The following is a 16,822-nucleotide window of genomic DNA, read 5'->3' as shown; positions in this document are numbered from 1 at the left end:
CAAGAAGAATGTGTGTCTCTATAGTACTATGGTTATTTCATTCTCTCTTGGCGCATAAACATACACACACGTCGATGATAAGCGAACAGAGATTACGTACGCCAACATTCGCTCACGTGACAAGTCAAAGTGCATCCTCTTAGCGTTCTTTTCTTTTTTGGTACCTGTACTTTATCATCTTTTGGGAGGTGTGCTGCGGCAATGAAGCAACAAAGGACGCGTCACAGAGGCAGGCGGGACTTTCATCGTACGTTCTGACTGGCCGGCCTATATAATTTGTTTTCCCTGCACAGCTCCGAGGCAGTGTACCGGGGCCTTCCACTGACGTCTGGCGTTTGGCGCAAGTAAATCTTCTCACACCGCGAAGAGACAGAAAAGGAAATTGAACACTCGCATTCCGCGTGAGAGAAGGAGGTTGATGCCCAAAGACAACATGTTGTGAGAAACGCCCCGCTCTCCTTCGCCTCTAGCTGTCTTCGGAGTGCCGCCACAAACACTCACTGCGGCAGCCGTGTATTGACACCATATTTCAAAGTGATCTGAAATTCACTCTCGCTCGTGAGGGCACAGCACCGTCACGTCGTCGGGGCCATAGGGCGGCGCCGCTCGGGGTCCCAGACGGCGGCGCCTCATCGCGAAACGCACACACGATTCGCTCCCGTGGCTTCTTCTCGGTCCGCCGCTCGGGGGTCAAGCGCGGCGCCGGCCGCTTTCGATTAATTCGCGGCGGCGTCTCCAAAAGCGCGCACACGCGCGCGCGCGCGTGAGCGCTGCTTTTACTTATCTCTGCTTCGATTTCATTTCTCGGAGCCGGCCCGCGCGAAGAAGGGTCGATCGCTCCCGCCGCCAGTACCGGCACACAGGCCCACACTTTCCCGACCGGCACCGAGTCAGCGGCCGAACTCGAGAAGGCATGGAAAGCGCGCTCGGAGGCCTCAACAACAACGACGGAGGCATCGCTCGCGGAGCCAGCGACGACGAGCAGTCGCGGCAACAACTCGGCGAGAGAGAGATGAGAGACCGCCCGTCGCGAGGAGGAGTACGCTCCTCCTTCGGCGCCAGCGGCTCCTCGCCTCCCGCAACAAACGCACGCACGTACGGGCTGCTGCTGCTCCTGCTGCGGTAACTTGCAGCACCGCAGCGAGCCTGATCCACATATGATCCCAGCGCGGGCGCGCGCCCGCGCACCATCTCGGCGCATCCCATAAGCCGCCGCCGCCGTGGTCATTATGGCAATGCGCATGCGCTCTCCGGTCACGACCGTTTCTGGAGTCACGTCCGCGATCTCCCCCACCACCACCCAACTCCGGCACCTCGTTCCCCCGCCCCGGTATTCCTCACCTATGCTTGCTCCTTTTTCTTATTCTTCGTCATTGCCGTCGCCGCTGCTGTTGCTGCTGCTGTTGTTTTCCAGCCGGCTGCTTGTGTTTTTTTTTTTTTTTTTTTTTTCGCCCCCTCGGCGGCGGTCGCTTTCGCGGAGACCGGTTCCCAAAGCCACGCGATGTTTCGGCCGCCGTCGTGGCCTCCTCCGACGAGACAACGCTGTCTCGGCAGCAGTACTGCAGCGCACTCTCGCAAAAAACAGCCTCGCCGATGCCGTCCCATCGATTATCTGCCTCGCGGGAGAAAACGCGAGGTGAAAGAGACTAACGACGACAAGCAAAGGGAGCAAGAAAAAGCGAGGAAGCGGCCGCCGCGCGCTTTCGGGTAAATCGCCGACTACGATGCGACCCCCGCAATGCGAAGCGCGCGGCCCTCCCCGGGGCCAAGCGAGCGAGGCTCGATTCGCCCCCAGCTGCCCCAACGGCGGTGTCGTGAGCGTGCGCGCGCGAGCGAGCGTGTACAGCAGCCTGGTGCATTCCGTGTTCTTAACCTGGCCCTCTCTTCTTCATATCCCTCCCCTCATCTTCCACGGCAAAACCTGCGGGAGCGTGGTCCCCAATTTTAACTCTTATGTACTCTTTAACAAAATTCGCACCGGTCGTGACTGGGGTCTCGATCGAGTGGTTTGTTGTTCTTCTGGTTCGCTTTTGCATCGCAGAGCGAACTGCTGATCTTGTTCGATAATTGTAAATAGAGCATGGGAATCGCTGCTTTATCTCCAAATGCCCGTAACGTGAGGAGGGTATACCACCGTACTCCCCAAAGGTGGCGAAACTGTCGCACGTGGGCCGGTCCTTTCACTATAGCAAACCTCCTGCGGTGTCCTTCCGCCTCTGTGGAAACCAAACCGAGTCACGTCCAAAGTTTGCACCGTGTGAAAAACAAAAGAAGATACCTTCCAGTGCTCAGGAAAGTGGTTCAAAGGGAAAATGTTCTATGAGAGCTGAACAGTACGCACCAGCCGTATAGGCCGCCTGAGAGGCTACTACAGATGGCAAGGGTGAGATACAAAGCTGGAGGCACTCACACAGGCTCACGCGAAGCCCACGAACACGCAATGTGGAAGTACTTTGCAGGTCTTGCTTGATACCAGCGTCCCGCAGAGATGTCAAATTACCGCCGTTGCGCCGGACAGAGTCAGCACTCTTCTGCGGTTCATATAGGACGCTATCAGAGCAGCCAAAAGCGCATGCTAAATGACCTGTGTATATGCCTTTAAAGGTGAAAAATAATGTATATGTAGTTTGACTCCTGCGTATAATACCAACAAGTGGATTGAGAAGTGAATTAAGAGTAAGAAGGGAAAACATTCGCTGCCGATACGTTAGTATCGGATTCAACACTGTTTATATATGAACTTTCCGCTACCGCTCGACTGCGATATGGGCGATTTCGAGGACGCCTTGAAGTGGCGACGCAACCGATTCTGTTTGTGCGGGCCTTTCGCATGCAGCTGTTAGTGCCCACTGCACGCTATATTTCAACAAATCAATCTAGTCTACAAATCAGCCGATTTGTAGACGTCAAAGTTCGCTGTTCCGAGAGAGTAGACGAAATAGTTCGTCGTTTCAAAAGCACGTTGGCTTCTCTTCACCACGCGCGGAAACGTTCATGTTACACGCCTGATACGGCAGACAGCACGTATACCGAAACTGGAATGGCCCACGTAGCCGCGAGCAGAATGGCCAAAGTCGCTTCGCAGTGGCCGGAACACACTCGCCATCGCGAAGCACAGCTAACGAGTAAACAGCCCTCTCTCAGCCCTTAATCTCTCCGCGAGATAAATATTCTCGAAAGGCACTTATATATAAATGCCGCGCGCCCGAAATCGCACACTTTTTACGTCGACGTGGACAATTTGCGAGGAGCGAAAGACCTCTCCGACTGCGCGCGCCAAGCGAATAGCAATAACGTCAAGCATCGACGAAGAAATGGGCGAGAAGGGGCAGAAAAAAAGAAAATCGAGAGACGAGCTAGTAGATGGAAGTCCATGCAGTGCCCCGAAGGGGGAGAGGGCGTAAACGCTCCAATGCATCGCGAAGCCCGCAGCAGCAGCGCCGGCGCGGCATCCGAAGCGGATTCCGCGCAACTTGGTGCGCGTATGCGTCCGCGCGCGAAGAGAGACAACGTGTTGTGTGCACCGACGGCAGCGGGTATATGGGACCCGAGGAGGCGCCTGAAAAGATGGCTCCCCCCATCCCGCGGTGACCATTTGTCAGGGGGCCAAATCCGGATCTCACACGAACTCAGGACCGGTTTGGTGCAGATTCCTGCAGAGCACCGCGCGTTCTGGCCGCGAGGACTCTCCCCCCGGATCAGTTGGGCTGGTGCTGCTGCATGCACACTGCATGTGCACGCCACTGACACACACACACACACACATACATACATCCTGCGCACGCATGGGTCGCCGTGGTGACGCCGCCCCTAGAAATTTCACGATATGCGTGTAATAAATATCCACGATGTGCGAGCTCGCACTCGAATGTACATTATAGAGCCAGGCATTTGGTATTGGTCTGCGTTTCTTTTTTTTTTTTTATCTCCGCGGGTGTAAACGCACACTGTACGAAGCCGATGCCATCAATATGAAAACGAGCTATGATACGCGTTTAAAATGGATCTCGTTAGTCATCGGCCTCTTGCAACGCACTATGGATGAAGCGAAGGAGGAGCGAAAGGTACATGTGCACTCAATGCTGTGGCTCTCGCGTGCGTTGTACCTCCAGATGTCACGCGATAAGCTTAGATAAAATTTGCTGTCTAAACGTTAGGGGACAAGCAGTTCGCAGTATAGTTTCTAATATAGTACCTGTATTCTACACATGAGAATATGATCAGTAAATAAGAAGCGACGCATACCAGCGATTTGTAAAGTCGTTTTCGCGGCGCCGGACCAACCTGGTTTTATGGGACTGTGGCAGCCTCATGAAGGCCTGCGCACCCACTCTATATCTTTTCAGCATACTTCAGTCCTACCAGGTGGCGAGTGTTTGCTGCAGTCATGTCTCCAAGATGACAGCGGCCTACTGATTTTCCTTGAAGAGTTCTGTACGGATATTAGATCTGCTGTAAACCCGCGCACCTGCATACGGTGAAGTATGTATACTGAACATTAAGCTATATAGGTTATGCCACCGAAAGTGTCAGATGAATATCTCCAATGCAGCTTATGTTGCGGTTAACTCGTTGCGTTGCGCCGCACAGCCAGTAATAAAGGGGCGTTCGTAGTCGACAGGTACTCGTAAAGCCCGTGCAGTCTATGCGAGCCAAAAAAGCACACCCTCAATATCGATTATTATGAATTAGTAAGGTTAAGCAGTACGATAACGCTGCGCGCCGTTTATTTGTTCTCAGCAAATTATACCGAAGCCCGCAGGGGGAACCACCATGGACACCTCAGGACACGGACACGGTAATCTTTTTTTTTTTTTTTTTTTTCGTGGAAGCTAGACGAGAAGTGAGAACGAAATGGCAATGCCCTGTCAGAAATTAACGAACACCGACGCATGCTATGACACGAAGTAATCGACTTTCGATTCTCAAGAATCGGCCCTCTTCGAATCGCATTCCGCGACGACAAACTTCGCAGTCTTCGAGGGCTACCGCGAAGTATATGCGAGGGAATGATCCACACCCTCATCGACCACGGTGCGCGCTCGCACAGCCGGGGGCCACACCGGCCGAGGAGGCATCGCACGAGGCGAAAGAGACCCACACACACACACACACAAAAAAGGCGTCCGTAATACAAACCAATAAATTTTCACTCGATATAGTCTGCTGGCTTCGAGCGCAGAATGCGCAGCAGCATACCCCGCCAGAGCAATCTACACAACTGGCTGCCGCGCTTCGATAACTCGGAGCGTCTTTTTCCTTCTTTGGCTGGTGCTCGCCTTTCCTCTCGCTTGCTTTCCTTTTTGGCTCTTCCTCGCTTCCGACAGCTCATCGCGCTCTCTCATTTTTCAACTCTCTCGCAGAGGGCACCACAGCACTTCCCTCTCTCGTGCACTGGACTCTCTCCGCTTCTTCTTCTTCTTCTTCTTCCTCCTCCTCCGCTTCTCCCTCCTCGTCGCCGTCGGCGAGCGGACACAGGTGTCTACAGGTGTACACTCCCCGAGATCGGAGATGTGTTCCTTGATTGCCACAGAACGCGCCAGCAGAAGCGGCGGCGGCTCGCATCGTATAGTTTTGGGAGTGGCACTTCGAGGCGCGCGAAAGAGGCTCTTACGGACGCGTGCCCGCCGCGTCAGGGAGACGAGATTCATTTCGACGATTGCCCGATGAGACGATCGCGGAGAGCGAGGCCGGCACGGAATTCTCTCCTCGAGAGAACGAAGAACGGGGAGGAACCGCACTCCACTTTGGGTGCAACTTTGGCAATTGTCGTCGTATGCCTTGTTACCATACAGAATAGCCATAAACGTATTCCACGGTTTCTCGCAAGCGTGATGACGCATCAAAAAGGTGCGCCACTACGCAATGATTTTAGGACGAAACGACACAGTTATACGCATCGCATTTAGTTGTATAGGGTTTGATTAACCGCCTGACTACAGCTTCTCTTCACATATAAAGTGCGAAATGTGCGTTAGCTGCATAACGTTTTTATTTATTTTTTTTCCACACCGCGAGTGGTGGGGGATATATTTGTAAAGCATGGCTATCGTTTGCCTTTTCTGGCTTGTTTCGATATCCTCGAATCAAACGAAGGAAAATGACAGCCACGTATGTAGCGACAACCTTTCAGTTTCAGTAGTGTGCCTATAGTTTACACAGTGGCTTCTGCATGAAAAAAGCTGGCACATTTGTTCACGGAAAAAGCTGTAACGACCTCAAAAAGCGCAGTAAAAGAAATATGTTCATGACGACATAATATTGATAATAATCTAGCGGCATAATATTCTCGCATAACTCCTTTAATATACTAAATGGTGTTAGGGGTCAATTTCCCCGTCCAGTTAGTGGTATTTTGTTTTTAAGTACTCGTAAACAAACAGGAAATGTTCATCTCCGCCCTTACTTATCGAGACCTAGAAAGACACGAAGTAGTCCACGATAAGCATGGTTAATTCTGTGCAGCATGGTAATTCGGCGCACTTAATTCACCGAGCCGTAACAGTTGCAATGGTATGCTTGAGCAGTATAATGTCGCAATTTTACCGAGGCCATATATACGTAACGGCTTAGCGTTCGCCCTATTGAAGATGGAGGAAGTTCTGAGTTACAGACGACCTCTATTGATTTCTTCATAATGCATCGTATCAGCCACTTCAACAAAGTTGAACTGCTCGAGTTATATCGACACCTCTTAGGACGGGGACCATCGTTTGTACACCGGTGGTACTGTTACTTGGAATGCTGATAAGCTATCATGAAGACGAGTCGCTCGCCAGAAAGAGGATGATTATCGTGCAGTGTAAATATTCTAAATAAACGTGTCGATGTTCCCCTTGTTGTAGTGTACTACATGTCAAAGGGGGTTGTCGAGCTTTTGTTTTTCTTTTCCTCATTAATTATCATTTTTCTTTATTTCTTGCTATGAAAAACAGAGAAATTGAGTAGCCGAGGTATACTCTCTTCTCAATCTGTACACGGCAACCGTCGTATACAGAACGTAACTTATTAGGAGTTCTCTTTTAGGGTGGGCCATGCTGTGTGTACAAATGTGGCGCCCGCCACCAGTGCACACAACTATATGGTTGTGCCGAACTTGCAGTACGGAAGAACAGAGCACTGTGGGCGTGGGGAGGGGGTGGGCGCCAGGTGAGGTGGGTCGCGTACCTCACGTTCTAGCCACGCGCCAACATGGCCCTGAAGCGCAGCTGCGGTAAATATCGCGAGCCCTCCCGTGCAATTACGCGGGCACCTCCCCTCTTAACCGCACGCATTCCGGGCGCCCACCGGGCTGATGCTGTGCCCCCCTGAACGTTTTACGTCCGCATACTACTGCCCCTGGCTGTAGTTGCTCACGGCTTCTGCGGTGGCAGTGCGTTCCTCTTCGAAGAGGCAGGCGATTGAGTGCGCCCCACAAATTTGCGGTCGCCACCCCAGGGGAAGCAGCTTTTTTACGCGGAAGGAAGCCGTAGATCGTCGACATATATATGTATATATAAAAAGCAGAGCAGCTCGCGTGGTTGTTCTCTAGTTCTGCTGTTTGTAGTCGTGGGTACTCTACTTTTGTGTTGCGAAACAGTTTTGCCTCGCCGTCTCACGAGAAGTCCCGTTTGTGAGTGCCTCGATGAGGATTGCGCATAAACGTGTTGCTTCTTCTTCTATTCGCACACAGCCGTTCCCGCTAGTACGGCATGTGGCTTGATGTGCCTCGCCGTTCCTGTTGTTGACAGGCTTCCAACTCTTCAACAAATGAGTTGTGACGAGCAACACACCCGTCAACTTTTCGAACATTCAAATGACGTAGACCGTAGAAAACGAAAATGATTTATCAATGGGCGCTTTCAACTCTTCATAACTGAGTGGTGCGAACAGAACATGGAATTTTGTTTTCTTTGTATAATCTTTAATCTAATGAATGCTTGCAAAACGACCAAGCTTTACTCTTAACAACCATGCAGGATCCTTAGGTTTAGTTCAGAAAGTTGGTTTCCCCGCGCATCAAACAAGTTCGTCCTAACCAGGATGACGATATTGTAAGGTATGGCGACCGAAGCAAGGAAGTTAGGTTGACAGGACTGAAGGCGTCAGGCTGCGCGGTTACATTTTCCTTCCGCTTGTATAGCGTGAAATACACTGTCTTGGTTAGGTCGATCTAGCGGTGTGGAGAAGTGGGCTTACAGAATAATGCATTGTCTGTCGTCAAAGGAAACTGGTGTCTGCACAGAACCGCGATGTCTCTATATCTCTACAACCCATGTGTTGTAAGCGCATGAGGAATAAAGCTTTAAATAAATACTGGAAACATATGCTAATGTTTTGTTCGATATTTTAAATCGCATCTTGCAGGTTGCAATCCCATTATCTTGTTCAGCGTCACGCGCCTAACATCATCGATGGAAATTTCATTTTGCCTGCTCGTGCATGCATGGCCCAAATTTTCTTTCATTTTACGAGCAGGGGTGAGGAAAAGAAATAACTCGCATAAAGTAAAACAAGAAATCAAGCGTCATTCAAGCTCAAGTGTAAACTACATAACGTAGTAAGGCATGGAGTTGGGCTAGTCGGTTCATAGATTCTGCAAAATGTTTAAACTGCGCAGAGAAGACGCTGCGCTTTGTGTGTGCGCCTTTGTTTCTGTTCCCGTCCCGTCTTCCTCGCGCAGTTTAAACATTTTACATAACGTACAATCAACTGTGTTTGGTTCTGGTTCCACTACGTATGAGAGCCATCGCTAACACGACTGGGAGTTTCACCCTGGTATTCCCATGTTTGCAGCTTGTGACAAAAGAACGCCAAGCCGTGCATCACGCGCGTGATTGCAATCTTTGCATGGGGGTGTTCTCGGGGGGACACTGACTGTTTTGGTCTGTAACGGATGACGACGACAACCCGATAAATGGTCTGAAACAAGTTTCGATCACATCCCCTTTCTCGTGTATATGCTGGCCTCGTGCGTCTTCTATGTACAGGGCTACAAAGGCGCTGCTGCCCTTTTTGAAGTGCACAAGCCTGTATGACCGCCTGTGACGAAACTTAGCGATGAACGCTTGACTGTAAATGTGCAAGGTGTGAACTGTGAACTTCTCTCTTCCTTCTCCTCTTTCAATCCCTTCTCCCCCTTCCCCAGTGCAGGGTAGCCTACCGGGCTCAGCCTGGTTAACCTCCCTGCCTTTCCCTTATGACTTTTCTCTCTCTCTCTCTCTCTCCGACAAGTACTGTTCGTGTCCACTCCGGTATCGCACAAAGAGACAGCTGAACAATTAATGCAATGCCGAAGCTGCTGCCAATCAGTGTATAACTGTGTGTCTGATTGCTCTCTTTCTCTCGTTCGCAGGCGAGAAGCCGTTCAAGTGCGAGTTCGAAGGCTGCGACCGGCGGTTCGCCAACTCGTCGGACCGCAAGAAGCACTCGCACGTGCACACCTCGGACAAGCCGTACAACTGCAAGATCCGCGGCTGCGACAAGAGCTACACGCACCCGAGCTCGCTGCGCAAGCACATGAAGGTGCACGGCAAGTCGCCGCCCCCGTCGCCCTCCTCGTCGTCCGCGTCGGGCTACGAGAGCGACCCGGGGGCGGCCGGCATCACCGCAGCGAGCCTCGGCACCGTGACGGGCTCTTGCAACGCCGCGAATCCCGCCGTCGGCGCGCTGGCCGGGACGCCGCTGCAGCCGCTCGGGCTGTCCGCGGCCTCCCACCAGCTGGCAGCGCCGGCATCGACGGCGCTGAACGAGTGGTACGTGTGCCAGACGGGCGGGATGCCCACGCCGCCCAGCAACGAACACTCGCCGCTGGGCGGGCCCCCGCCACACACACACCACCTGGCGCCCCCGCCGTACTGACCCCGGCTGACGGGGGCTACAGGCTTCTGAGGACCCCCACCCACGACCTGCGTGGAACCCTTCGGCGACGCCGGCCCGCCGCCGCCAGGAGACGCATCGGCGAGCGACCGCGGCGGTCACACCGGCCGCTCCGTCTGCCGCACCGCAGTCGCACTGTGACGATTCGCCGCGCGGAGAGCGCCTGCGCCGCGGCTGAAACCACGTCCTCTCGTGGCCCAGTAGCCGTGCTATCGGACTCGCCACTTGGGAACCAGCGCTCACTCGGAAGGCAAGAGCACAAGGCGTCGAGGAAGAACAGCGCGGTTCCTTTCCTCGACCGTGCGGCGTTTCGTGTGTGTCTGCTCCAGTGTAAAACGAACTGCGTAGTCATGACCTCCTCCGGGGAGCGAGGCGATGCCTGGTGAAGAAACAGAGACGGGCCAGTGAGCGCGGTCACTCTATAGCGCGATAAGGCGGCCCAGCGAGAGAACGGAAAGGTTATGCGTGCCGTTGTAACGCTACCGCTATTGCACCACTCGGATAGTGCCTTCTGCGTGCAGAATGCTTGTCAGTGGCAGCTAAAACGTTGCTGCGACGCGTATAAAGTAGCGGTGACGCGACAACATCGTGCAAGGAGTTACTGCAGGTGGACGAATATCCGATACCACTGTATACGGCGTGTGGCGTGTGCGCGGTGCGACTGTGCACGTGCAAACGCGCAGGAGATGCTCAGGGGCACCGCACACTTGATACGCACCGTATACACGAGAACCGGATTACCGACCTGCTGTGACTCCACATTTCTGGTGACTCGCTGGGCGCCGAACGCGATGATATCCTGTCTGCTTATCCTTCTCTTAATTTCATTTTCCGCGTCCGTTTCACGGCCCGGCGTTCCGCGGCTAGCTGCGGCCAAAATGCGTGTATAAATTCACATCACGTCACGTGAGATACGGTTTCCATGGTCTTCACGTTCTGACGCAGCCTGCAGTTGGGCACTATTCTTTGTGGTCCAGTCTCTCGCAGTATCCAAAACCTTTGCAAAACGTTTGCCACCTTCTCCGACTTGAATTTTGTGCAGAAAATACGTCATTGGATTAGGAGCTGCTATGACAGCAAAAGCGTCCTCACTTATCTTATGACGTGCACGGACCTCTTAACTTGACGGTTGCGAAATGTATTTCGCAAAATTATGTAAACCCTGCGGACTGAATTAGTGCGGTGTGTTCAATTGGTATTGACATTGCGAGATCATATAAGGGAACTTCGAAAAAAAAAAAACGACGATTACTGGTAGATGCTAAAATTTTGAACGCAGCTGGAGGTGCGCGGCACATTTGCTAACACCACCGGCGGCAACTAACGCTGGAGGCCTGCGGCTGAAAAGAAACTTGTACCGTTCGTGGTTTATTTTGAGGCCCTTCATCTGCCAAGAGAACTGTACAGCTGTCTGTGTTTGTTTGCGTGTGTGCGACAATTTTGTTGTTGCTTTCTCTGCCTTGCCTGACAGAAATTTGCATGTATGAATGAAAGCAGAAACGCCTGTGTTCTTTCTTGCTTGTGATAGAGATGATTTTCTCCTACTGTGTATTACCATGCCGCTTCTGACGTTTGTATTTAGCCGAATCGGCGATCTCAGGACGATCATAGTATGTGTCTGCCTCCTTCCGTGCGATAGAAATAAAAAAATAAAAGCATAGAAACACAAGGACACGAGCGCAAAGGAGATACCTAGCCCCGTCAAGCAAATTAGAAACAATGGCGTGACCTTTAGCGGGCCAGAGAACTAAAGTACGTCTATGTATGCAAATTCCCCGTTAGTTTCACGAAGATGAAATGGTCTCTGTTTAGTTACTCACGGAGATACTATCTTCTCCTTTAAGCCATTCGAATCAAAAGCACTACAGCGCAAAAACAAAAAGGATGTAATACATCAGCACAAGAAAATTAACCGCCGCAGGAGAGCCATGTATTCTGTCTCGCACAACAAAACTGCTAAACTGGCAAGAAAAAAAATCTGTGGCTTCATACTGCCAAACAGGTTGCTAGGTTCATGTGATCGCTTGATTTTCTACTTATAAGACAGCCAACTTGCTTATTATCTTGCAATTTTGGAACAAAATAAATAAATGTTTACGCGCATGTAAAAGACATGTTAAATATTATACCGGTCAGCCGGGATGCTTAGACCAGGCTTAGTATATACAACTTGCATCTGTCTTCTCAAGTGTCTCTTGTGTTTGAATTCATCCGTAAGGAGCCAGCGTTTTTTTTTTTTTTTTTTGCTTTTCTTTTTGTCATGTGACAGTGTAACGACGTAGGAAGCAGAAGTGGCTTTGTTTTTCATTTCTCGTTCGTGTAGAATCAATGTATAATCAACTAATTCATAAATAAGATAGGCAACACAATCATTAGCTAATCAAACAATACCAGACCGCTAAAAATTAAAGAAATTAAGGCGCAACATAAGACGAGACGGTTAAAACGTGTAGCTCTTGTAAAACACATCAGTATAGCCATTATCATCCATTATCGTTGTCCGTGCACGTGAACAGGCATTTTCTTCTTGCCCGAAAGGAAGGTGTCGGGCGCAGGCAAGTTGCCGCGTAATCGCGGGCAGCGTTATAAGGGCACTGGAGGTGAACAATAAATAAATCAGCTTAAACCGCAGTACAAATCTTCTCGGAATCTTCCCTCACAGAAAATTTATTTCGACAGTGTATACAAGGTATGCGGACTGATTGCAAACAGTCTGTGGACCTGGCCTTATTCGTTCAACTCAGTCAGTATGTCTATATTACATACTGACTCAGTCAGTATGTCTATAATTAAACTGCAGACAAAATAAACATCATATGAGGTAAAGTAGCTTATGTCTACACAGACACTATAGCAGTATATACTGTCTGTACAGACATAAGCTACTTTACCTCATATGATGTTTATATTGTCTATACGTACCTCCGAGTGCTTTCTTGGGAAGTGATTAAGACAATGTTAGTGTGAAAAATTGCGACTGAATGCTAAATTTTTCTCCCCGATCTTTTATTAACCTTCATACTGCGGAAGTCACGATGTCATTGTGCTACACCACATCTTGTGCGGGATTTTTCACTCGATACCATAGTATCGGTACCGATACCCAGTATAGATTTCACTCGATGTCAGGGTGACTTGCTCCTTTCCTTTCAAAGGAACGACATTGCGTTTTTGAACGTTCCACAATTACCCAGCCCCAGCCTGACGCAGTCTGTGACGTCACAGGGAGATGCTTCCATAAATCGAATGGGGCGTCACCGCCGGCCTTTTGTTTCCTAGACGTTTTCTTGCGTGGCGAGCATCTGCTCTCAGCAACAGAGAACTATTCGCTGTATCAGTATTGTAGTCGGCCACTCTAACTTGGCTCCATGTTTAACCTTTAGTGTCCTTCTAAGCGACATTCACTACCTCAGATGGCGCGGAGCAAAGGTCGTGGGGGCGACTGCGTTTGCGTGATTTCATGGTGCGGCGGATAAGTACTGACACCGCATGTCTCGCGGCGTCATCGAGAGCTTGGTCGCTTCACACGATCGTAAAGTGCGGGGCGTCTTTGTGTGGTGGGCGGCGTCAACCGCTTGTCTACGATTTGCAGCAGCGAACATGACGTCACGCATTAGGTGCGAAAGTCGATGAATCCAGTGTTTTATTTCGACGGTGGATGTGCACTTACAGTGACACACTAATATCATACATACCAGCGCGATGTTCCGCTATTTCCTCGCAGGGCTCCTAAAGTCAAGGCCAGGGCGGTCGGTCGGTATTCAGGTCGGTCCAGTGAGTCGCGTTTTGATTATATAGGTGATCGTGCTGAAAATGAAAATGAGAAACAAGACATCGTCGTCATGCCCGCACACTTTCTCCAATCGATAGATAACTGTCACTCGTCTTCCAAGAGCCAATGGTGAACTTGTGGCTGTAGCGCCACCGAACTATACTTCTGCGTGCACTGTTTTCTCACCGCTTGGCGAAAATTCGCAAAATTGCACAAGTGTAGAATTTGCTTGAGTACAACTCTTGCTTATTTTACTTTCATTTCATAGTATCAAAAGTTAGCGGAGACGTCGCCTCACGATCGCAAATGTTAAGATGGCCGACGCACGGTTAACTAGAAATACCTATTTCGGAACCCGTAAATCCGTGCCCTAGGAGACGGGGAAACTTTTGTACTACTTATTCATATCAGTTCATAATGGTTTGACAGGAAAATCACTTTTCTCACCCCTCTGGCAATCTACTTCGAACATTCGAAACGGAAAACAAGTTGAAAGAGTGTTGTGCTGTTGAGTGCGTTAACGGCCAACGAAAGCGGTTTTCAGTCGTACAAAGTAGAAAGGAGAGAAAAAAAAAACGAAAAAAAAAAACGGTGGAAGAAACAGCGCCTAAAGCCTTTGATCTCAGGCCTGCGAAAGAAATAGAGAGGGGATAAAAAGTCAAGTTCATTATCTGCTTATGTGCAGAAATCCGATGAGAATTTGAAACAAAAATTTGTCGGAACGCGCGTTGCGGAAAAGCACGTTCGTTTTTTGCGCCTTTGTATTATAGTCAAAGGCAGGAAAGCGAAGGAGCACCTTTCCTCGTATGCGCGTGCAGTCCTTGCCAAAAGTATCCAGGCCACAGCGCTATAGCCTCAAGAGCTGTCACCCGGGTCAGTAGCAGGCACCTATCTTTTTGTTGGGAGCGTTCACTTCAGCAGGCTCTGTCTTTCTCAGTCTCCGTGGATTTAGATAATGTCTTTTAGAAATGCAATTGCCGGCCTAGGTGGCCGCATTTTGATGCTGGCAGAATGCAAAAGGCTCCAGTGCAGATTTCAGTCTATTGTCAGGAAGCCTAGATGGACAAAATTATCCCGGAAGCCTAGGTTTCGGCGTATCTCAAACCCCGGTCGCGGCTTTGGGAAGCGAAACCCGATCAGTCTTCACGTACAACTTTGAAAGAACGGAAGGATGCATTGCAACACCAGTATGCATGCGGCGCAGTGAGAGCTCCGGTGGCACGCACGGTGGCCTCGAAACTTTTGGCACGATCTGAACGAAGAACATACGGCGTTGGTTCGCGTCCTTGCTTTGCATGCCCGTGTTGTAAGATATATGCCTCCATCGTTTTTTCATCCACTGTGTGTTTCGGTGTCACGATCGTTGTCATGCGTGTGTGTTTGTGTGTGCTCGCAAAAAGTCAAGCTGCGCCCATGTGCCGGTGCATGTGTTTCGCGGACTTGTGCGCGAAATCGGGTTGTCGAGCCTCAAGCGGCGGACCACCCGTGTGTACGTCAAAGCCGTCGACCGCGCCTTGGGACCACAAACAGAACGGATGAACTTCGACGCACCAGTCATGCTTCGAGAGAAGGAAAAACGGAGACACTGCGCGCGCTTGGTCACGTGATAGATTGCTCGGCCATGCGCATATCCGCGCATGCGCAGAAGCGCGACAACATTATCTGTGTGTATGTGTGCGTGTGTCTGTGCCTACAAGTGGACGAAGCAGCTGTTGTCGTGAACGACACGCGAGCAGCGACGGATGACTGTGCGTGACCGGGTCGTGATTTTACGTGAACTGACGAAGTAGAGGACGCTATACGTGATGAACTTGCATGCTTTTGCGCTCTATGCGGACATGTCTGTGTAAGTGCTATGTGCGTGTGTGTGCGTGTGTCTGTGTACATTTTGAGCTCTCTATTTTATTACGACGTCGAGAACACCTCTTCTATCTACATCTTCTCCCTGGCCCGAAGCCTTTCACCCTCCGGTCGACATCCCGCCGAGAAGAAGAAATCGCAAGTGATAGAGCATGCAATGCACTCGTCGTCTATTTTTGCAATGAACTTGGACGAAACCGTAGGAGGTGAAAGTGAATGCAGCATTAAATGAGAGAGAGAGAGAGAAAAAAAAGACGAGTTGCGAAAACCAATGTTGAATTTGTCCTGTCTTCTTGTGCAGTCCGACCGCAGCAGGCGACGCCAAGCAGTGCATCTGCTTGTTTACGTCGACGTGCGGATGCAAACGCCAACGCTGCAAAGCATGCGTATGGCCCTGAATATGCAGTTACAAACAAGCACACAAGCTAACACGCAAACATACAAGCAGACAAACATACAAGCAGACAAACATACACACATAAACAAACACAAACAAAGGAAGGAAGGAACGAACGAACCTGTTACATGTTTATAGTCCATGCACTCACATTAAACACACAGCCACTGGTTGCAAAATGTACTGGTTTATTGCTTGCTTTACCAAAAGCTGGTTATTGGCGAGACAACCAGCGATGGTTTCGACTGAGAAAGTAAAGATAACGTGCATGGCATCTACTTGTTCAGGGGCCGCTAATGCATATATAGTGCCGATTTGTAATGACACCTTGTTCTTTTTTCTCAAAACGTAGTGTACAGCCCGAAAGCGCGTTGTCTCCAACCTCTGCGTTTATTGTACTAGTTAACAATATTGCTGGAACATAAATGTGGTGTATTTACTGAACAAAAGACACACAAGTGCATTGAAGCTTTTCAGGACCACAGATGTTTTCGTACATGTGTTCTTGCGGAGGGGAAAAAAATTATCCCGCAGAACATCCATATCGGTGAAGTGAAACCGAGTGTGGGGATGAATGTGTCCCACGAGAACAGTCGTTACCCAGCTCGCTTAAAAAATAGAAAGAAAGAAAGAAAGAAAGAAAGAAAGAAAGAAAGAAAGAAAGAAAGAAAGAAAGAAAGAAAGAAAGAAAGAAAGAAAGAAAGAAAGAAAGAAAGACTATGGTCGCATAGCGAGCGTGCGAACAGAATCACCCGGCTAAGATAGTTAAAAAAAAAAGATATGTGCTCTTGAAGTCCTATATCTTACGAAGCACCGAAAGCGAAGCCTGGAGGCTTCTCATGTGTTGGCGTTGAGCGCCTCCCGGAATATGTGCAAGTTGCAACAAGTGTTGTGCGGAATCACAATTAACGCCTTCCCGGAATGTGCATAACACG

General features: G+C 50.1%; 1 protein-coding gene across 1 annotated transcript in view; it reads left to right on the top strand.

The window, feature by feature from the left end:
* LOC119442789 (zinc finger protein ZIC 4-like) overlaps positions 1–15,762 on the top strand; it is a 77,642-nt gene extending 61,880 nt beyond the window's left edge. The window contains exon 2 of the mRNA XM_037707812.2: positions 9,335–15,762. Within this exon, the coding sequence (XP_037563740.1) occupies positions 9,335–9,840 (506 nt within the window). The 3' untranslated portion in view covers positions 9,841–15,762. The remainder of the gene's footprint in view (positions 1–9,334) is intronic.
* The last annotated feature ends 1,060 nt before the right edge of the window (positions 15,763–16,822 follow it).

Source organism: Dermacentor silvarum, chromosome 2 (genome assembly GCF_013339745.2).
Source record: "Dermacentor silvarum isolate Dsil-2018 chromosome 2, BIME_Dsil_1.4, whole genome shotgun sequence".
In the NCBI taxonomy this organism is placed as follows: Eukaryota; Metazoa; Arthropoda; class Arachnida; order Ixodida; family Ixodidae; genus Dermacentor; species Dermacentor silvarum.
This window is presented reverse-complemented; position numbering and strand designations above follow the sequence as displayed.